The sequence below is a fragment of the Necator americanus genome, chromosome IV (genome assembly GCF_031761385.1).
Source record: "Necator americanus strain Aroian chromosome IV, whole genome shotgun sequence".
In the NCBI taxonomy this organism is placed as follows: domain Eukaryota; kingdom Metazoa; phylum Nematoda; class Chromadorea; order Rhabditida; family Ancylostomatidae; genus Necator; species Necator americanus.
Window position 1 is genome coordinate 28,688,402 of NC_087374.1, and position 22,532 is coordinate 28,710,933.

General features: G+C 40.6%; 4 protein-coding genes across 5 annotated transcripts; all 4 read right to left on the reverse strand.

Moving 5' to 3' along the window:
* Positions 1–4,258: 4,258 nt before the first annotated feature.
* On the reverse strand, positions 4,259–5,953 carry RB195_003056 (uncharacterized protein; the record flags this gene model as incomplete). Its single annotated transcript, XM_064200567.1, has 1 exon — positions 4,259–5,953. The coding sequence occupies one exon, from the start codon at positions 5,951–5,953 to the stop codon at positions 4,259–4,261; it is 1,695 nt and encodes a 564-aa protein (XP_064056449.1).
* On the reverse strand, positions 4,259–12,801 carry RB195_003057 (uncharacterized protein; the record flags this gene model as incomplete). 2 transcript variants are annotated; one of them, XM_064200569.1, is made up of 6 exons in its annotated part: positions 4,259–5,852; positions 6,880–7,264; positions 7,717–7,896; positions 8,057–8,150; positions 12,561–12,676; positions 12,729–12,801. In XM_064200569.1, 6 exons carry the CDS (start codon positions 12,799–12,801, stop codon positions 4,259–4,261), a joined length of 2,442 nt encoding a protein of 813 aa, XP_064056448.1. The 2 variants fall into 2 exon arrangements, with proteins under 2 accessions (XP_064056448.1, XP_064056450.1); XM_064200568.1 differs by lacking the exon at positions 4,259–5,852 and having other exon boundaries at positions 6,876–7,264.
* Positions 12,802–14,259: 1,458 nt separating this feature from the next.
* On the reverse strand, positions 14,260–17,641 carry RB195_003058 (uncharacterized protein; the record flags this gene model as incomplete). Its single annotated transcript, XM_064200570.1, has 4 exons — positions 14,260–14,388; positions 15,257–15,323; positions 16,030–16,090; positions 17,569–17,641. The coding sequence occupies 4 exons, from the start codon at positions 17,639–17,641 to the stop codon at positions 14,260–14,262; spliced, it is 330 nt and encodes a 109-aa protein (XP_064056451.1).
* A 932-nt stretch (positions 17,642–18,573) lies between these two features.
* RB195_003059 (uncharacterized protein) lies at positions 18,574–20,783 on the reverse strand (the record flags this gene model as incomplete). The annotated part of the gene is made up of 4 exons (XM_013448128.2): positions 18,574–18,708; positions 19,918–19,981; positions 20,600–20,663; positions 20,720–20,783. The coding sequence occupies 4 exons, from the start codon at positions 20,781–20,783 to the stop codon at positions 18,574–18,576; spliced, it is 327 nt and encodes a 108-aa protein (XP_013303582.1).
* Positions 20,784–22,532: the final 1,749 nt, after the last annotated feature.

Sequence of the window (22,532 nt, forward strand, 5' to 3'; positions counted from 1 at the left end):
CATGAACGCTCCGAAGGAGATTATCAAAAAAATCAGAAAGAAAATAGAAAAGTTTGACTTAGTCAGAGCGTTGTTTCTCGTCTGGGGAAACCGGCAATTAGTATCACGTGATATTTGGTCACCTGGATAAAAAGCAAGTTGGATACCGAGTGACTAAATTTTGAATTGAATAGATATACAGATAGACAGGTGTGCAGCAGCTGGAGGTGGATTCCCACCTTTTGAGGTGAACGGAGGTCATTCAGAAATGACATCTATCAAGTATCAGTAAATCAGGATATGTGATGTAAGATGCTCATCCCTGTCAATATGGCAATGATATTCACATACTTCTCATCAAGTTTCTTTCTTAACTTTTCCAGAACATATTGGCGTCACGAAAACGTAGATATTGTGCGATTTTTCGAAGTGTCGTGATCGTGAGCATTAGATTTACAGGCAACAGATTCGCGGTGATAAATTCCCTTTATCTCTATCTTAAAATCAAGTGCAAGTATGTTTTCTAATCGTGCGAAACGTATGACAATATTGTATTTTCCTGTGACCTTCTTTTCAAAAATAACATTATCAAACAAAAGATTTTAGGTCGGTCGTGGTGTACTTTTTTTTTACTTCAAAATTGAACAGTTGGCTCAACATTTCTTCATACTTTGTCTTTCCAGTGCACTTGTTCTTCGTTCCTCTCCACCTTTTTCATTTTACAATACAAAGTTTTTTTTTTTTGCAGTCTCCTGTTGCTACTCCTAACAATACCTATATTGTGCATTTATATTTTATTATTTCCTTAGCAGAAATAACCCATGTTCTACCCTTACAAAACTTTCGTTAAGTTGAAGGACAACTCAATCGTTCTCTTCATTTGGAAATGATAGTTTAGTCATGCTTGGGTCACTAGAAAAGTGGTCAGCGAAAGTTGACATCCTCAGTAATAGTTGAAACACCGGTGGTGAGCTTAGTTGGCCTGTATGTGATGTGAACAAGGCGAATAGTCACAAATCCGTGTGTCAGGGCAAAGAGCCTGTTTGCCTTAAAAAATCGGACTTCTAAGTTTGGTGTGGCGTTTTCACGGTTTCACGGTATCTATTCCCAAAATTCTGTTTCTACTACCCCAAAAATTATCCCTACTAATTTCAAACGCTTACCAAACGCTGCCTTTTAATCTGTCGTACTTTTTGCATCTTTTTTAATTTGTATTTCCGTTTTGGTTATTGGGTAAAGATCTTTCTGTTGTAGGCTAGAACATCTGGAGCTACACGAGCGTGGTAGTATTCATGTGATTTCGTATTTGGCTTAGTTTACAACAAGAACTGCCTGGCCGATCTGCCGGCGGACTACCACGTCTCAAAGTGTCTTTTCCGTATATCAGCATAAAAATCTGTTAATTCCCTTAGAGTGCACGTATGTCGAATTATGTTCGTAACATAGACGGTGACAACTTAATAAACGAAAGTTCTTTGTCTGATGTAAAAATAGTGGTCAAGGTGCAAAAAAAGCTCAGTTATTACGTTGTCACCGCCTATGTTACGAACATAATTCGACATCAGTGGTGTTGTAGATTACGTAGAAATATCGCCGAGAACGTGATACACATATTTTTTTCTCGTTCCCAAAACATCTCCGTTTGCTAATGAGATAAGGCTTACCTCAAGAGAAAAGCGAATCATGTGTTTTGGAACGACGAGTGCGCGACAAATACGACATAAAAGAGGTCTGAAATACGAAAGGGAAAATGCGGAGTTGCGACATCCTTTATTAAATATCTTGTCTATTATTTTCCTTTGCGGCTCTCATGTTTGTTGTTTTATTTGTTGCGGCTTCATATTTGTTGCCAATGTTTCCTTATCTATAAAAAAACTTGTTCGTTCTTTTTGGCCATTTTGATCTTAATAAAGGTTTAATTACCCAGGTTTGAGGTTTGATGATAAGCCCCGTGTGGCACGGGCATTAACCAAGCAGGGATATCAAGCCTCCTGTTCGTCAGGAAGCTATTTCTACGGGATATTAGTACCCACAATCACTAATTTTTGCAAACGCTGAGTGGTAAGTTCGAATCGAAAGTGCAGAAAAGCTGACTGGGTCAATCACAGCCATTCTCTACAGACAACATATATCCGTGATCACCATCGCTGATTTCATGTGCGATTAAATTTGTGGTTGTCAGCAGCACCTCAGCAACCAGTGCATTGGATCGAAAAAAAGCTAGGAGCTCAAGTTCACTGGGAAAGTTCGCACGATATGATGCGAAACACGTCTACGAGCTTTTTCATTGATTTGCTTGACCTGTGACCAAGATTAGTATTGATATTTATTATCAGCTGGTCGAATATGTTCCTGCCCACCTAAGCAACTTTAACGGCTTTCTTAAACAATTACTAACCACCTCGTTCAACGTAAATGTGTAATAGAGTCGTTTGACGTTACGTCACTGTATATGAACGCTTCAAACGATATTGCGAGGAAGGCTCACGTAGAACCTGAGCTTCATTGAACATATAAGAGCTGACCATTGTCGTTACGTAGATGATTGTTGCGTCGCCTGCTCAACACAGGCAGAATTAGACACATGCTTCAGTCTTGTCAACCAGCAGTGCCAGCATATTAAGTTCACAAAGGAGAAGCCGTTAGAAAACTGGTTGGCTTCCTTGAATTTGCATGTTTACTTGCGGAATGGGATTTAGAAGACTGGTATTAAAAACCCAGCAGTAAAAACATCCTAATCCACTATCTTTTAGCGCATCCCTGCAAAATGAAAAGAAATCTGTTTTAGGTAACATGTACAGGAAGAGTCTGATAGCCAAGAAAAAACATGGTTTGTAGATCTCGCCCATAAAGTGGCAATATCCAATGGATATCCGACTGAAGACTGTGTTGCTCGACAAGAACGACAACTTTCTCGGAGATCCAGCGTGGTGAATGGTCCAGGAAAAATTCCGTTCTCTTTACCTTATACATCTGATGATATGAGGAAGGTGGTACAGAGCTGTCTCCAAAAAGCCTGTATTGAGAACGACGTGAGGGTTGTGGAAACACCAACAAACCTTGAAAGCATCACCCCGCGAATCAGGGGTGGTGCGGATTTCAATGGGTTATGCTTATGTGGTGTCGTTGATTATGGGGAGGAAGCCCAAGGCTGGCGCGCTCCAATCGAACTCTTTGTAGAAATTAGCGCTTCGGAATGCTCCAGGCCGCATTTTTCGGGTCGTTTTCACGGCAATTAGGAGGAAATGGACGGAATCACCCTCCTTCCCACAATCTACGATCCCGTGTGTGCATAACCCACCTGAAACTTGCACCACTCCAGATTCGTGATTCTACACCCCGCTCGGAGCATACCGTAAAATAAGTCATCAAAACTCCGAAATAGAAGTAGAGATTGCTACACTTTTGTTCTAAGAACATGATATCTTATCTATCTACGGGGTGGGCCGTCAGATCTCTATAAAAAAAAACTCCTGTGACTCGTAGTCGTGGTATGTGGTGCTCTATTGCGTCACCAAGTCTAGCGAATGACTAATGATAAGCACTAGCCATTGTCTTGTTGTTTGAGTTTACCTACAGTTTGAATGTTTTCTTTTCAGTGATTTAAAAGGTTAAGGTTGTAAGTGAAGAATCCTCTTCATATGGTTAGAAATGAGATGAATCTACTTTTAACATCCGTACGTAGGTTCCAAATCGTGTTAGGTTGATTTTGCTACCCTTATTGACGTAAACAGTATATGTATAAGGTAATCTGATTATGTGATGCGACTGACCTATCAAACTCTTAATTCTGTAAAAAATGCTTAATACTTTGACTTCGACAGCTAGGCCAGCGCTGGCAATTAATTCATGAATACTACTAGCATGTTTGTGAAGGCGAACTCCTTTTGCATTTCATTTGTAATCTTGACTTCTGTTATACTGCGCCGTGCTGCAAATCCTACACCATCGTGGATAGTACGCTTGTACAGAGAGACTACTTAAGAGAAACGAAATCGAAGTTAGCAGTGTTTGACGGCGTTATTCAGTAGAATATACCTTCTTCTTCTTCTTCCTAGCGTTTGTCCCGCGTTGTTGCAGGGTCCGCTTTTCTGCTTCTTGTCTTCCATTTGGTTCTATCCATTGCATCAGCCGTACACAAACGTGCATCTATCATATCCAACTTCACACGGTCTAACCAGGGAATCTTTGGCCTCCCACGCGGCCTCACTCCTGAAACGTCGAGCTTCAGAGCGATTTTGGCAACGGAATCTTCCTCTCGCTGCAAGACGTGACCAAATCATCTCAGTCGGGCCTCCTTCATCTTTTCAGTTATCGGGACGACGCCGAAGATGGGGCGCACAGTGTCGTTGGATACTTTCTCTTTTAGCGTTACACCTATCGTCCACCTCAACATCGGCATCTCCATAGCGTGCAGCACTCTTTCCAAGGCTTTCGTTGTCGGCCAGCACTCGCATCCGTAAAGGGCAACAGGACGCACAACCGTCCTGTAGATCTTCGACTTCAGTCGAACAGGGACTTTCTTGTCGCACAGTACCCCTGTTGCCATTTTCCATTTCATCCATGCAGCATTAACACGTGCTCGACCTTCTTGATCAATGTCGCCTGTGGAAGTCACTTTGGATCCAAGGTACTTGAAGCAGTTCACCTTGTTTAATTCGGTGCCATCAACACGAATTGAACCATCCTCTATCCTTGGTCCGCACTCCATGTACTCAGTTTTTGATGTGTTGAGGCGCAATCCATATTGCTGCAGCTGATCCTTCCAAGACTGCACTTGTTTCTGAAGATCATCTCGAGACTCCGACGCGAGCATGACATCGTCGGCAAAGAGTAGAGTCCACGGATGCTGCTTCTGGATTTCCTTTGTTATCGTGTCCATGCACAGTATGAACAGCAGAGGTGAGAGGGATGAACCCTGATGAACCCCTACTCGTACAGGGAATGGCCTGCTTGTTCCAACAGCACATCGTACAACGCTGGTAGGCTTCGCATAAAGCAGCTTCGTCCACCGCACATATTCTTCTGGTACTCTATGCGACCTCATGGACATCCATAACAACTCATGTGGGACACGGTCGAAAGCTTTCTCGAGATCGAGAAAAGCAAGATGCACATTGCGGTTCTTCTCTCGATGTTTCTCCAGGAGGATTCGGACAGCATGGACAGCATCTATAGTGCTGCAGTCCTTCACAAAACCGCACTGGTTGAGTGAAACGCTAACAATTTTCCTCAGGCGAGCTTCCAGGACACGCTCAAAAATCTTCATCGTATGGCAGAGCAGTCGTATAGGCCTGTACGAGGTGCAGTCAGCAATGTCTCCTTTCCCTTTCCAGACAGGCACGGTCACGGAAGTTTGCCAAACGTCTGGAGTCCGTCCTTCTGCAACGATCTTGTTAAATAGAGTTGCGAGCCACATGGACCCTCGATCTCCTAGCAGCTTCCAGATATCAACGGGTATGTCATCAGGACCGGTTGCCTTGTTCGACTTCATTTTTGCGAGGGCAGCACTGACTTCAACGGCAGTAATTGGTAGAACAGGACCCTCGACGCTGGGAACAGTTGGGATGGGAGGATGACAGAACTCTTCGTTACACAAGTGATTGTAGTACTCTCGCCACCTCTCCAGGATCTGACCAGAGCGGCGCAGAACGGCTCCATCAGCTCCCTTAACGATCTTGGTGTGCTCCATATCCAACGTTGAGCGATGACGTGCTCTGACTAAACGATACACTGCCCGCTCGCCTTCTCTGGTATCAAGCATGTCGTACACAGCCTTGTAGCGGTCCGACTTCGCCTTGGAGACTGCCTTCTTAGCCTCCCTCTTCGCCGCTAAGTAAGCACCCCGATCTTCAGGCTGACGCGTCCTCCACCTATTCAGTAGAATATATATTATTCCGTAATGTCTGCTTTTTAAAACAGTTTTAATGCTTCGGATACATTCAGCACCACACCTCCATATAAACCGAATCATTCTTATTGTGATCACTTTCCAGTTGCGTACAAAAACAGAAAACGAAATCTGCGAGCTAACTGATTTTAGAATTTGATATGATTCACACCTAAGAAAAGAAAAGACTGATGAAGTTTATAGACAGAACATATGACCACGATTGGATTTCAATGGATGCAACTGATCAGTAAGCTATAACTCGGAATTTCTTTGAAAGTGGTGCACATTTGAAAGTCCGATTAAAGGTTTAATAACCTGTGGTTGCTCTCCTCCGCCGACAGACTGAAGCAGTAATAGACCACATCCAAATATGAGTCTTTGCGTCTGCTAACCTTCGCAGGAGAACCTTGAGGATTCTCCAAAAAGAATTAGATGCATGATATATTTTCTAGACAAATCGGTTGAATGGTATGGCTAAACGATACATGCATGATAGTTCAATGAAGCTGCACTGAATATACAGCGTTCCTCCGGTATTGCCGAAAGTGTGTTCAAAAAAACATTTCAAAGTAAAGTGAAGGAGTCAACGGCAGTGCTACAAAAGCTGCACTTTGACGGTTGCAAGCGACTAATAGTTGGAAGTTGGAACTCCTCCAACTAACTCGAAATTGATTCACTTGATCCGCAATCACTCTCTGAGCTTTTTCCTTTTCTTGAGATTGAGGTGTCTTTAACGTAGCTCCGGATATTTCTTTAGGTTCTGAGATTCATTTGGTGCAGAAAACCAGCGCATTCAGTCAGCGCAAATTTTATATTATGCAGAGGTGAAAAAATTTGAGGGTATCGATGGATTCCAATAGATCCAAAGATGAACTACTGGTGATTGCTAAACTAATTACAGGAATTTATTTTCAACAAAAAAAAAGACTCAAAAGCAAAAATGTGTGTTGTGCATCAAAACATTCGGAAAAAATTAACATCTTCATTTAATACAAAAAAAACATCACCCGCATCTCTCAATGTCATCCCCATATTTAAGAACAAAAGGGATATCCTCGTGCTCTGGCTTAACACACAATTTGGAATTATTTTTGATAATAACAACATTTTGCATATCAACATTGGACACTTCTTCGACATCGAATAACGCTTCAATGTTCTTCAAGTTCGGATTATCTTTGATAATAATTGCTGGAAAACCATGTCGTTCAAGTTGCACCACTTTTCTCAGTTTTGGCATCTTTGGAAGCTCTTCCAATTCTGTGTTCTCTATCTTTAAAGAGCCATAAATTTCCTCAATTTTGTCTACATCTTCGTTTTTTTCCAGGCCAATCACAAAGTTGTCTTCGATCACTCGGCAATTGCATGACGATTCCCGTTTACTTCCACAAGCTGAAAATCTTATAAAGGAGTTTTTATTTAGTAAAAGTGGAGAGTTCCGTCTAAAAAACAAAACGAAGAAAAAGATTCGATTGTTTTTACACTATAAATCGCATGCATAATCAACGAAGATGCACCAAAAGTAGGAAATGAAGTGAGAGTAGTGCACTTTTTTTTCAAAAATAATATAGTATCGTGAAAGTGTTTGTCAGTTGTTAAAACCCCAAAAGGCTGCACATCATTCTCGCTGTTTGAGTGGCGATCTGATCTCAAATGGAAAAACAAAGACAAAAAACAAATTTGAACAGTAGAGAGCAGTGAAACAGTCAACCACAAACTTCAACTCAGCACAGAAAACCACAAAAACCTCCGAAAATATCTTACATACACTTTCAGAAGTCAGTGAAAGGGGTCGAAGCCAAGAAGGAATCCAACTCCTCATATAGTTAGGAAATAAATCTTACCAAAGGGTCTCTGCACATACGAGGTATCGTCAATGGGATGCTCCTCGATCTTCGTACGAAGCGCAGTAGTGTCTAGTTTCGGGTTGTTTGAAATGTAGAAACGCACAATACTGTTCTCCTTCCATTCGAATTCAGGAAGTTCCTTGAGGAGCATGTTGTCCATAATGATGACTGTACTCCCTTTGAAAACTACGTGTTGATCAGTGTTCAACTGATAGGCTTCACGACCATTTACAATGAATCGGAGAATCGAGAGCTGAGCTATCGAGTTTATTTACGGAGAAAAGCCAATTAGAGAATGTTGCGAAAAATAGATTTAACGCCAACTAGAAGAACTCACCATTCTTAAGCTTAATTGTCTTCAATTCTGTTAGCTTTACAAGATTAGTGTGTCTCACAGAGACATAATCGTAACCTGGGATCTTCTTAATAAACTAAAAAAAATGCTACTAATAAAAGCGGATCATAATAATTCTGAGTCTGTCATATATGGATGAATAAACAAATAAATAAATAAGCAGATATATGCATGCATGTCTGTTGCATGTTTGTCATATGGGCCGGTGGAAAATATTTCGTGCCCTGTTCAAAATTTCAAATAAAAAAATCAAAATCATAAGCTGCATGAGCAGCTTATTGTCCTTAGCAATTATTGTATTTTCTTTGAAAAATAGAAGATGTCTAGTATTTCACTGCACTTTCACGAGAATATTTGACCTCATAGTTTTTGAATTTAATATCGAGAACCTTACTCAACCCATTGACGATAGCGTTTTTTTGTGTATTTGGTTAAGTTCTCATACTCGTGGTCCATATTGTGTGTAATATTACTCGAAGATAGTGAACGCATTCAGTGTACAGAATAAGTTCTCAGAAAAAATAGGAAATCATAAAAAATAACTCTTAAGAAGTGCCCGATTCACCGGTGAGCTGGATCATCCCACGCGAACAAAAAAATGTGACTCAGCAGTGTGTCGCGCTGTGGTTAAGGAGGGTAAAGGTTAAGGAGAAGTGGGGAACAAAGGAGTAAATGTTAAGAATTAGGCAGGAGAAATGGTCAAGACTTCACTCGGCACCATCTGTATCACCTATTTATCATACTATTTTCTACTGAGGCCGGCGCCAGTAAAAGATTATCATTTATCATGACCACGTGCAAAAGTTAAACGTTGCCTTCTCCTTTCGTCAGGGAGTTTCGCCGTCAATTCACTTGCACAAAGCGGAGATTTCTCGGTGTCTGTTATGAAAGTACAATCACTTGATGTTGACAAACGTGGTGTATAAACATGATGTTGACTTAACCAACGTGCTGTTGAATTAACTGGCATGTCACTGCCTAACACGGCTATCCGCATCTTTGCTGGGGCATGTCTTTCCTACACATATCTGAGCCCGTTCTGTTCCTTCTTCAGCTAGAGCTCGCAGAAAATTCATCCATCCGTTGCTATTCCATAATCGGTGAGACATCAGTCTTCGTCCGCGTTCTCAGTACAAGTTGGACAAAACAATTAAACGATTTCCTCGTGACGTGACCAAAGAAAACAGTACACCACATCGATCTCCACTTAAAGATCTTCATTGTGGAAGACAATCGGCAAAAAGTAGCCTAATAGTCTTCTAAACAGCTTCCTCTCCAGCTTCTCCATTTTTCATGTTGGGTCCGTGTATCATGATAAGGCAAATTGCGTAGGTTCGCAGCTTGACTTCACTGCCAATGATGGTCGACCCCGCACTTGGTCAAAGAGTTGAACGCCAAATTGGCTATAGCACACCTTTGTTGAAGAACTCTCTCGTACTTGTCATAGTTTTTTAAGTATACAGCCCGAATAATAGAACGTCTCCAGAAATTTAATTGGTTGCCCATTCATCTTTATTTCTGCTGGGGGTCTCGGGAAAACTGACATCTGCTTACGTTTCCCGGGGCAGAGTCGCGAACCGTAGGCCACAGCTAATTTCGATACAACATCGACGAATTGAAGCGAATATTACTACCTATTATATTACAATATTAATATTGCTCGTGGGCGTACTTGAGGTCGACACCAAGAGAGGCCAGTGGTGCAAGAATCACATCAACGGGATATTGCTCAACTGTCCTCTGCAAGATACTATCGACAGCGAAGTTGTACGAGTGTCTCGCGAAGGCCCCTTATCTTTCATTCTCCACTTCAAACGGTATAGTAAATCCGGCAATTGTTCACACAAAAGCAGTTGTTCTTCTGTTCATGTTCTCGATTAGGCTTTTCTTGTATAACTTTCCTAGAAAAGCACGGTCTCTTGGCATAATGAAAAGACGGCCTCGGTGAGGCTAGTCGAAAGCAGCTTTGAAGTCCAAGAAGTCTAACAGCATAAGCGTTATAAACCCCTGTTCAATCGTACATATACGGGAAAAAAAGCCGCCTTGTTTATCAGGCGGGAAGAGTTCACCCGCTCGCAGACCGTAAGCGATACACGCAGCAAATGTAAAGTATTCCTCGGTAATCCTTGAGTTTCGTTACGAATAATCTCTTGTGGAGGGGAATTATGATTACGATTATTATTATGATTATAACGTTTTTCCACGAATCAAGTCTCCTTCCGTCAATGCGTGTTGAACGGATGATCTTCGTCATCTCAATTTTCCCAGAAAGAGGAAAAGATTTTAGTACCGATTCCATCGTTCCCCTGGATTCTTCATTTTTGCATTCTTCATTTTTCGGATACAGAACCGTCGATGATCGTAAGTTTCTCGCAGCGGTGTACATCGGTCGTCGAAAACGTTGAGTTCAGAATATGATCAACAGATCAGATATTAGCAGGTTGTTGAATGGTTGTCTCCAGCAGATGGATAAGGTTTTTTTCAGATGGACAAGTTTTTTTTTTATCTTGCAGCGCGCTGAATACAATACTTGATGAGAGACTCGCATCCATAAACTTCTAGTCCCATTCTTCAGTATTTATTTATGGACACAGTTAGCAGTTAGCTTTTTTTTGCATTTTTCATCCTGCACACCTGCTATGTCAATTTTCGGTCAAAGTTGAACTCCACTTCTTTTTTGGAGAGCTAAATTTAAGCTGAGAAGAACTGGGAGCTGGTCAAAATCAAATCGTCCCACACAGCTCTACATTTTCAAGGGTACAATCCTTGAAACGTGGTCGAGGTGTAATTTAAGAGTTGTCGTGTTCGGTTTATGATGCTCCTGAAGCAGAAGATGTAAAGATTGTCCTCTGCCACATAAGCTGAAGGCGTCGTTGATTCGTTTCAAATGTGGAAGAAATGATGAGATTCTTCTGCCCGCAAAGTTAAAGCTGACGAGTTCCGTTGTCTCATGCTTGGTTCGCGGGATAACACCACTTTCAAGCACATCGGATTATTTTTTGAGATCCACCTTTACGTTCGCATCAAGTCCCAGATGACAGCTGGGTATATTGTACATCAGTGTATTGAACTCATCATAAAAATCCTCCTTGTGATAGTCTTCGGCGGTTACTCTGTAGATATGTGTAGGCACGTGAACACTAACGTATTCTCTGCTGTCCCGCTGAGTTCATACGTTGACCTAATTCCCTGAACCAAGTTTATTGTAATCATTTTTCGCAGCGCAGGTTTCTACTTCTTTTCCATCAGCATCATCGCAGAATATGGTGCAGTTTTCGATGTCAATAACGGGACGTCCTTTTATGCACGTTTTCTGCAAATCAGCAAACGGAGTATGCAGATATCGTGGCAGCCTGGACAGAGTGGCTTGTTGGAGTCCATTCAACGACGTTCACAGGTAGTACAACGCTGCGAAATGGACGTTGTAGCCAAAATTTTTGTGTTCTCTCTAGGCATTTAATCTACGAAAGTACGTGCTCTTACAGTGTGCTGTAACAGTGTAGGTTAAATAGTTCTATTCTCCTAAGAAATATACTCAAGTGCTTGATTGCATTTGTAGAGGGTCACCATGTGCAGATGTGAGGGAACTCTAGAATTATAGTTATTCCGGTGACGAAAGCTATTTTGCAGATCACTAGATACTATAGATCAGGATAGATGTAACACCAGAGAAGAAATCTTCACTGTTAGCACCACTTATCCAAGTGGTGCCGTGATCGCAATTAATCAGCAACATGCCTATTTCTTGAAGTATTGTGTTTATGCTGCATTCGAGTAGTTCTTGGTGGAACTGTTTTTTAAAGGCAGCTTTCACAATGCTACTCTGTTTATGATTAACACTGCTCTCGAACGACTGTTCCATTAAAATGATGTTAGCTCGTGTTGACTTGAATACTTTGATAAGGGGTCAAAAGTAGCTACGGTTTCATTCTTATTTCGCTCATACTTTAATGTCTTCCTGTAAGCGGTGTTTGGAGCAGAGCCACAATCGTCGCTGAATCCATTCGCGAGACCCTCCATCAAGGTTCACAGACGCGATGACGTTTGCGCTTCACGAGCGACTGGTGACTATCGATTGAACGCTGTGGCGTTACAGCGCTCGATCGATAAACGTCAGTTGCTAGTGAACTAACGCCCCCACACTACATCAACACGTCTGTAAATCATCGCCGTCGTCATCTATTGGTAGATCTGTCACGGAGACACGCCACCAGTCTCCGCCTCCGTTTCCACCGAAGGCCGATGCGTTAGGTGGAACAGGTTAAACCCATGCGCAAAAAGCACATACTACAGTAGTGCTAGCACAAACTGATAGGCGGTGAGGTATAGTGACCTCAGAGCAGAGTAAAAATTGACAGGTTTTCGACGAAGATGAGCATAAGAAACTGCTACCATTAGTAAGAAGCAATACTTTTAAGAAGCAAGAAGCTTCTGATAAAGGAGCAATTCATTCTTCACATTTGAAGTGAAACAGTGTGAACCTTACATTGTAAAAATTCGGATATAACGGAATTTCGGGCGGAACATCAAGTCGTAACCATTTACAGTACGGCTCCTTCATAATATCGTTCTTGCTCGTGACGTTGCATATGGTCTCCGACCCTAAAATATTACTGAGCTGTGTTGTAATTTTTACAGTGTTGAATATACTTACAACAAGCCGAAACAAGAACTGTTCCGAGCGGCGCTATTAATAGAAGCCTCATAACAATGGTGAACCGCACCATCACAAATCACATCGGCAGGAAAGATATCACATTACTCAAAATATTTACTCTCATGTATAACGTTAGAAGCACAAATTAACAGGTTTCGCCTTCTTGTATGGATAAAATGATGAAGTCTCTGGTGTATCAATCCACTTGAAATGCGGCAACGCATTTTACTGCAATTCGTAACTGTTGAGGTTCTGGAACGCGTGTTGGCCCATACAATGTCTCGCCGGGCCACTTGATGATCAAGTCAGTGTTTTTATCCTCCCAGATATGTGTGGTACCAATTTGTCGACTCCGGAGGGCTTGGTTGGCACTAGGCCGGTTCCGAACCAACCACGTGTGGCTACAGCGGACCTCTAACCGCCTGCAGCACACCTACCCAAAATCTTCTCGTTTACTACTGTGAAACATCCCAGAATTTATGTAAAGGTAGTCTGCAATAGTCACTGACTGACCGCAATTTTTATGACTGAGGATGAGAAGAAACTTTGTCGAAGGCCGTTTTCGGCCGGTTTCGATTCACCCAGTTTAAAGGCATCACTCCACGAATCAGGGGTGGTGCAGATTTCAGGTGGGTTATGCCTATACGGAGTTGTAGATTTCGAAGAGAAGGGTGATTTCGTCTATTTCTTCCTAATTGCCGTAAAAAACGGCCCGGAAGATACGGCTTCATTCGTTTTGGCGCACCATTTTGTACAAGAGGTTCGATTGGAGCGCGCCAGTCTTGTGCGGCGCCGCATCTTCCGGGCCGTTTTTTACGGCAATTAGGAAGAAATGAACGGAATCACCCTCCTCTCCATAATCTACTTTCCCGTATAGGAACTCTCCACCTGAAATCCGCACCACCCCAGATTCGTTGGGTGATGCCGTAAAAGGCTTTAGTTTTTTAGGTTTAGATTCATCTTCGTCGAAAACTTTTAGGTTTTTAGGTTAGGGGGTTTTGTAGGCTTAAGGAATCGATGAGGCAGTGATTCGAGCTAGGGTAGAATGTCGAAAAGGAAAGGTTCTTATTCTTAGCTGAATTCTGATGTTTGCCTTTTTAGAAAAAATGGGAATTATGTTTAATCGATGAGAATTTTCTTGACGAACTGACAAAATTGACGGCGATGGAGATTTGCTGCAAATCACAGCATAAAAATCGTGTTGCGCAAATGCATTGTAACATATTCGCAATAGCTGTGTGATTAACAGGAATTTTAGCAAAAAATTTATTCTCGAACGTTGGAAAAAGTGGAATCACTTGGATTATTAAGGTGTATGTTTTTGACTACTCAAACTGCAGATAATTCGCAAAGTTAAAAATACTACTATTGAGAACGAGAAGTTAAAAAAACCAATCGAAGGAAAAAGAGGACCACTCATAGATCTGGAGACTGATACGAATTTATAATGCACCAAGTAAAATGGGATCCATTTGAAAGATAAAGATCGTCCAAGGAAAAAAAATGAAAATAAAAATAGAGACCACGTTTACAACAGTTTATATATGACAATAGGAAAGAGGGCGAGAATGGAGGAGAGTTTTGAAGACGAATTGCACCGATCTCCGCTACAACAACACACTTTCGATCCTCCATAATCAGTAAAACATCCATTGCTCTGGAAAATAACAAATCTATAACATCCACTCTGTACGGCTAGTTAGTCGTATTTTGTTTCTTGTTTTTTTCTCAATATTTTTTAAAGATTACGGCAGCATCTGCTTGTTTTATAGGATCGCCTACGAATACAACAAAGTGTTACTTAAAGGCATCACCCCACGAATCTGACGTGGTGCAGATTTCAGGTGGAGTATTCGTATACAGGATGGGAGACTACGGAGAGGAGGGTGATTCCGTCCATTTCTTCCTAATTGCCGTAAAAAACGGCCCGGAAGATACGGCTTCATTCGTTTTGGCGCACCATTTTGTACAAGAGGTTCGATTGGAGCGCGCCAGTCTTGTGCGGCGCCGCATCTTCCGGGCCGTTTTTTACGGCAATTAACAAGAAATGGACGGAATCACCTTCCTCTCCGTAGTCTCCCATTCCGTATACGAATACTCCACCTGATATCTGCACCACCTCAGATTCGTGGGGTGATGCCTTTAATCACTCCTCTTCCTTCGAAGGGTCACATTGTTTCTTTACGTGCACAACTGAATATTTGGGAAATCTTGCAGAAATTATAGGCCGAAGTAGTAGTAGAGAGTAGCAGAGAAGGTTGATTCGTTTCGGAAAGAGGGTGCATTGCGGAATGACAGATCAACTCTTTGCCATTGATTTTGTTCCTCTTGATCTACGGCGATCTCTTCCGCTACTATCAATCTTCGAAAATCCTTATTAATTCAAATCGTATTTAAAAAGTGGAGTATTTTACAGTTCTCTGAAATTTTTATGGAACGATATCATACGATAACTGAAATTTTCGAAGAGCTCAAGATATTCGAGATAGAAACCAATGGTTAGTTGATTTGATATGGAGACTCACCTTGCACAACTGTGTTTGATCACATCCATAGGCAATTGCCGAGTTTCCACCCACCTTCATCTCAATCCTGCAATTTAAATTTTGGGTGTCTGACAGATTTTTGATTCCATTCGACTTTTCCCAGCTATAACTTTCGCTTCTACGTTGATTTTTGAGATTATTTCTATTTTTATTATTTATTCTTTAGTCATTTTTATGTTATCAGCTTTAAAGGTATTCTAAAGAGTCAGCATCGAGGAGGTGAAGAGTGTAATAGGCTTCAATGAAGAAATATAGTTATCGTACATTTTTCCTTATGGGAAGCTATGAGAGTTCTGCTACATTTTTCTTAATAGTTTTGGGATAGTTTACCTAACCTCAAAAATTACCACTAAATTCCCCGTCCATTTTTCCTTTAGGGCAGTTCGATGGGATTGACGGTGATCTTTTTTTTCTTTCGCATCCGTCGTAGTGGAGATTTCGTTACCGACGTTTCCGAACACACCAGAACAGCCTACACCAACACAACGCTGCCGTGTTCGCTTCTCGTAGCATGCCAATCTTTTTTTCTCTTTTCCCTCTTTTCAATTTTCGTTTATTATTTGGTTGGTTTATTTCCTCTTTTGGATTTCATCGCCAATTTTTTGAGGGCTTGCAAATACTGATGCTCTCATTTATAGAGGATAATAAGAGAAGATATAAATAGTTCTTAGTTTTTGCTCCTAATTACTGTATCATCCACATTTGATGACCTAAAAAAGGAGAGTTGGAAAAAATTCAGTAGTAAAACCTACTTAGTACAGTACTGACCGTTGCAGTCATCCGATTTTGATGGTTTGCCGCTGTTCACTACCTCTGAACGAATTATATTAATAGTCTTGTGAAAAAAGAAACTTTAAAGACCTTCCGTTTCCCTTCTGCTACGTTCGATTCAACACCAAAGATTTAACGATGCGTTTTAGTGTTTGTTTAGAGCTAAGCAACTTTGTATGACGCATCATATCACATTTATTTACACACGCGTTTTTGCCGTGATATCTGAACGTCTCTACTCCTTTCCGGAACAGAGTACAGACGAAGTGATCTTTTGCACAGGCCTTGTTCTCCGAGTTATAGTCTTTCAACCCTCACCCTAACATTTTGAGAAAATTTCGATGGAAGAGTTTAATCTGAAAAACTTGTACTAGAAAACGAAAAAAGGTTCATTGTCTATAGAGACCTTTAATAAGCTTTAGGAGCAGATGACGAAAACATTTACGTGTTCCAAATAAAAGATCTGACATTTTCCCTAGAAGTTCCGTTTCATCCATCCATTGTAGGACTTTAGTGACGGATTGAAACGAGAAAATGATGCAAACTCAACTTTTGCTAAACATTGAGATTTTTCACATTAACAACTCTTTCAAAGAAATTTCGCTTTGTAAGGTGACGTCTCGCTGGTGTATTTAACGTTTTCTCTACCATTCTTGATTACTCTTTCCTGAACCACATCTGCTAACAAAGAAAACTCAACATCATAAATCTTCCCGTAAATGTAGCCTTTAAGCCCCTTGTTGCCCTCCAGAAAATGACGCCTGTTTTACTTTTATAACTCTATTATGTAGATTTAGGTTTGAGTGAAGGCTATCGTCTTTGATTCAACGTCATCGATAGATGTGTTTATACTCGATTTTGATGATGTGCATTGGTTTGCAATTTTCGATGGTCTTTCTAGGAAGGGCCTTCGTGAGATACCTTCAGAGGAATTTTTAGGATTTTTTTTTTTAGCTAAGTAGGCTTTTTAGGCACCCAATTCACCAATAAGAGCAAAAAAATCATACAATATTTTTGATCCGTTGTTCTTAAAGCACTTTTACTGTTTTCTAGAATATTTCAATTATAAGCTTCTATGAAGTTCTCCAAACTGGTGAAATATATGTGTGATCGCGTTAGCAGGATTTCTTTGAAATCATTCGAAAGCTCAGAAGGACGCTTAAATGATAATGAATGTTTTTTGTTTCAGAATAGAGCCAAATTTCTTTTAAAGCACCTAAACCTATTACAGAAAATCTAATGTAGCAGTGAATTAAGGGTGAATTAGGGGTGTGGATCAAATATTTCCGCGGTTAACTTCACACAACAGTGTTCAAAAGTATCGCTTCTATTCATCACACTGAATTCGACCACTAACTTTTCGAAACATTGGGAGAAATTCTACATAAATGAAAAGTCTCGAAATGTTGCACAGGATTTCATGATTAACTTGCAGGAAAGCATTGAACACAAAATATAGCACACAGTAAAGCGCGTTTTAGTCATCCAGTACGGTGCGACAGTACAGTATGAAAACTTACCAGAGTAACATTTCATCGCAGAACTGATGCTGACGATAGCGAAAAGAAGAGCGATGGTTCGGAAAGATGACATTGCAGCGACTGGAATACCTTAGGTTGGTTCTTCGCCTTAAAAGAATGTTTGCTTTCGGTGACGGACACTATTTCCACGCAGGTTTGTCGCATTAGTCATGCGATTCAGCGATGTGTCGTCGAAACCAAAGTTTTCTTGAATATTATACACCATGACGAATGGCGCTGTTGTAGGGGTTACGAATTTTTTTCTAATCTAAGAAAAAAAGCTCTATTTAAAACCGCTCAGTGTTCGTCCTGTTGAAGCTGCCCAATTCCTGCATCTGACCTGGTTCATATAAAGCAGAAACGACCCGGAAATATAGCGCATGTAACAGAGTCCTACTTCGCATTTTATCCAATTCAACCAATATTTTTTCACTCGAAAACACCTTTGAGGCTGCAGACAGCTAGCATAATCCGACTGATCCCTATTCTCGTGGGACCGGATGCTGTTAAATATTACAGAGCAGATCAGAGCGACAGCGATCATCCCAAAATCGCTGAGAAATATGATATTTGCTTGAAACCCTAGTGCCAAACAATCTTTTTTGTTACATCAACTGTGTGGGATAAGAACGTGTGTTAGAGATCAGTGATTCACCGATGCCTCACGTAAGATAACGAAGAATTTTGTTGATGAGTCATCAACGTTTTTTGCGTTCAGGATTCACTTGAAGGAACGACGTTCAGATTGTTCTGATCTCCATTTAGATACTCGATTCTGACTACTAAACAACAAAATGACATGATTTTGAATCGTTGTTCTCGAATATCAGACGGGAGTTGCTCTTCGAAACTGCTCTTCCACTTTTTTTCTAGAAAATACGGGGTAGATTCAGAACTTGCAATGCTTCCACTTAGAAATTCATCTTTAAGAACATTTATTCAAGAAAAATCACATGTAAACTCATAAATCTTGGAATTCGGCGTTGTGTTATTTGTAGCTGTCGCCTAAAGAACAAAAATGGATCCTAAAGCAGCAGAAACGACGAGAACGGTTATTGATAGCGTTGTCGAGGAATTGCAGAGATTCTTGGAACAGCAGCAAACTTCCGAGTCAGAGTTTGTTTTGACGCATCCCTCCAGCTGAATGCGTGATGAAAATACATTGGAATCATGAAGTGAAGTCTTCTTGAGTTCTCATACACTTTTTTTTTAACCAAATTTCTTCCGAAAAAAGACAGTCAGCAAATGTACGGTATTGGACCGATTGTGAGGAAGGAGAAACTATTAGGATGAGGAAAAGATTCTTCTAAGTGGAAAATGCCCGTAAAAAATTATTTCCAAAAATGTCATATAAATGTTATGTTACAAAAATGTTATCGGCGGAGAATGACTCACTGTTCACAGGATAGTTCTACTCAAATTTTCTTGTTTTGCTGACACCTGTTTTTCAAATCATAATTCAAATTTCAAACGGGGTGAAGCATTCAACAATGCTTGAAATTAACGACCGTCATCTATTTTTGCGCTTGGAAATTGGGAATTTTTAACTCAGAAACGATTTCCGAAAACGAGCCAATTGCTGTAAGGTGGGAGGAAGTTTATTCATTCACAAGTTCATTTAGAAACACTATGAATGATTTTCTTGAAAACATAGAAGCTAACCGCAGATTAATCTACAGTAGACTTTCCGCTTCGCTTCATAGTGTTTCTATGCCGTTTATTCGTGTGTCATGTTTCGTTCTTTGCCTCCTTCCACATTCCTTCATATTATTTTTGTTAATTTTTCAAAATTTCCGATGATGCCCTTCATGCGCAACTGAAATCTCTACAAGTAGCTATATAGTCAGAGTGGCTTTATAACTTCGATAAATCACAAGAAACTGAATGTGTCGAAGGAACTCCGTTCTGTCATTTTAACTCTTCAATTTAATAATCTCAGAAAAACGCCAAAAGAAATCTTTTAAAAAATCAGATTAGGACCGCCTTGCAGAAGGAAAAATTTTTTATCGAATGATAGATAACTTTTCAAGAACGTTTCTTATTCCTATGTGCACTTTTCACTTAAAAAAAACGCTCACGGCTTACTCCTCCACCGAACGCATTCATAAATTCGCAAAAAAAAAAACATCCGGGAAGCCTGGCAAGTCATCTCGTAATTATTTTCTGATTATTTCCTTTAAAAATGTGAACTACAAGAAGGTGGAGTTTGTGAAACTAAATGAGCCAAGCAAGCGTTTCGATGTTAGAGAAATTTTTGCATGAGCCATAAGTAGAGTTGTTCATATCACGCACAAAAAAAAGATCATCATGCAGATCCTTTGCTAGTGAATGAAATAGTTGAAAACCTACATTCAGGCATTCAGCACCACAATCATATATCGCTCCTTTTGTTTCAGAGACGCGTCCAGTAACTCTGAAAAATTATTGCCAATAATAATGTCATCTTGAGGTATTCTTCAAGTTTTCGATAAAAGAGAACATTTTAAAGAAACAGACGAAAAGATTGTGTGAAAAAAAGCTGTGCGATATTTTTCCTCCTTATCTCGAACTTTTTTGTTTTGAGTTTCTGGATATTGTCATCAAATTTCTCAAGAAGAGAAAGTTATTCGTAAAGATCCACATTCAGATATGAAGTACGGTTTCAGTCTAAGGTAAGTTCAATTACTTCAAAGCACCAGAGGGATTATGAGTAATCATTTGTTCATTATTTGATTATTACATAGTGCATTCGTATATATTAACAACGAACTGAATAAAATTGAATTGTAATTGTAACGAACTGAATTAAACAGAATTTGAACAGTATTGGGAAAGACTGAAAGTAGGTCACTGGTCAAAGATTGTGATGCAGGAAATCCTGTAATTACAAGACTTTATGTTTTACATCACTTTAATATATTGCATTAAATAATTTTGTATGATATTTGTGCACATTAGAAAGGTTATTGCAATTCATTCAAGATTACAAAACCAAGGTTTTATTGCATTGCAGTTTTTCCTGATCAGTAAGGCAAATCAAAAAATTTCTTACTTGAGGCAGCGGTCACTAATACAGTCACTGGTTTCTGTAGGTTTGGTGTTTCCCGTTACTAAGCCTGGAGTTGAAAACTTTTTGGAGAATGGCTTCTAGTATTCCGCAATTTTTTCTTACCTGTATAACATTTGATCGCTAGAATACCGCTGGGAACAAATAGGACTAATATAAAAAATTGCATTGTCGACAGTGATTGGATCCGCCAATAGTTTTGTATTTATAGAGCCATTCAAACGACTATTTGCACACGACAATTTATGGATGAGACGATATCAGTCAATTCTTCCAAGCCAAGATCAATGATCATAGAAAGAAGCACCGGCATCTGATCTTTCCCAAATCGTATTATACTTAGTTTGCCAGTTCTGAAGAGGTCATGAGATATCCAGTTAAATAACATAGAGTTCTGGCTACTTACCCCATATAATTTTGATAATACACGAAACAATAGCAACTATAATACATATGTTAATTCCATTCAAGTTTAAAGGCAGCATACCATGAATCTAGGGTGGTACGGATTTCAGGTGGAGCATCCGTATACGGGGTCGTAGATTATGGAGACTGAGGTGGTTCCGCCAATTTCTCTCTGAATCACTGCAAGCAGCCGGCGCCTGAATGCTGTTTTGTACGATGCCTTTGCACGCGTAGCCCTTCCCTTACTGCCCATCGGGGCAGTCTGAATTGATTTTCGACGAATCGTAAGGCGGCGGAGGCGGCGCAATGGATGGAGCGTTGGAATATATGGCATCGTACAAAACAGCATTCTGGAGGTGGCTGTTTGCAGTTATGCAGGGAGACATGAGCGGAACTACCCCCGTCTCCATAATCTACGACCCCATGTACGGAAACTCCACCTGAAATCCGCACCATCTCAGATTCATGGTATGCTGCCTTTAGGGTGAGTGCGACGAAAATCGCAAGTCAGCAAGGACTGTTAAGACGATCACGATCGTACGATCAAACTCCAAACAGATTTGTAGGTTGAATTGTGAAAGTGTGCTAATTTAGTTAGAAGGCCTTGGCCACGAACTGCTGTGAAAGCAAGTCTGCGGTGAAAAAATGCTCCTGATTTTTATCCTGCGATGGTACTCCTAAGAAAGTTATGTAGTCGATCGACTGTGCTCGTTCGCGACAAAGACAGTCCAGAGTCATCGAAACGTGTTCACTGATATATACCGTAGAATGATGTAATCCACGTCTTGTCTCAAGCTTAATTTTAGGGATCGATTCATTGTACTAATTCATAGTAACGATTGAACATCATGGAAGAACTTTTACAATGTCTTCTCCTTGTACAAATATAAATTCAGAAACAAATACAAATATAAATGCATTAATTTGAGTCATCCTCAAGAGACCAGCTATTCCTCTGATTAAACGTTTAACGTAAACGTAAACGTTTAATCAGTGCTGGTCTTTTGAGGATGACTCGAATTAATGCATTTATATTTGTATTTGTTTCTGTAGTTGTATTTGTACAAGGAAAAGACATTGACATTAGTAGTGGTTAATCCTGAAATGAGGTCGCGTATACGTAAATACTTAGATATTTAGATGGCCCGTCTTCACTGGACGTGCGGGCTCCAGCATCTCTTCCACTCGTTTCGTTCCCTCGCCATTGTCATCCAAGATGTTCTCAAGCTTCGTGAGTGACGTTGACGAGGTGCTTGAGCCGTATCCAGCTGAGCTCTCAGCCGGTCCATCCGTGTAGCGAACACGTCACTCCATCTCGTTGGCGGTCTCCCTCGGGGGCGTTTAGCGTCCCTTGGGATCCACTCTAGCGTTCTTTTAGTCCATTTATCGTCGATTCTTCTCATGATGTGACCGGCCCATCTATGTTTTGCTTTCGATACATATTCCGCTGGGTCGCGAAGACCTCTTAAGTCGGAGCTACGAAGACGGGCTAGGTGTTGTGTGCGCCGGTTAA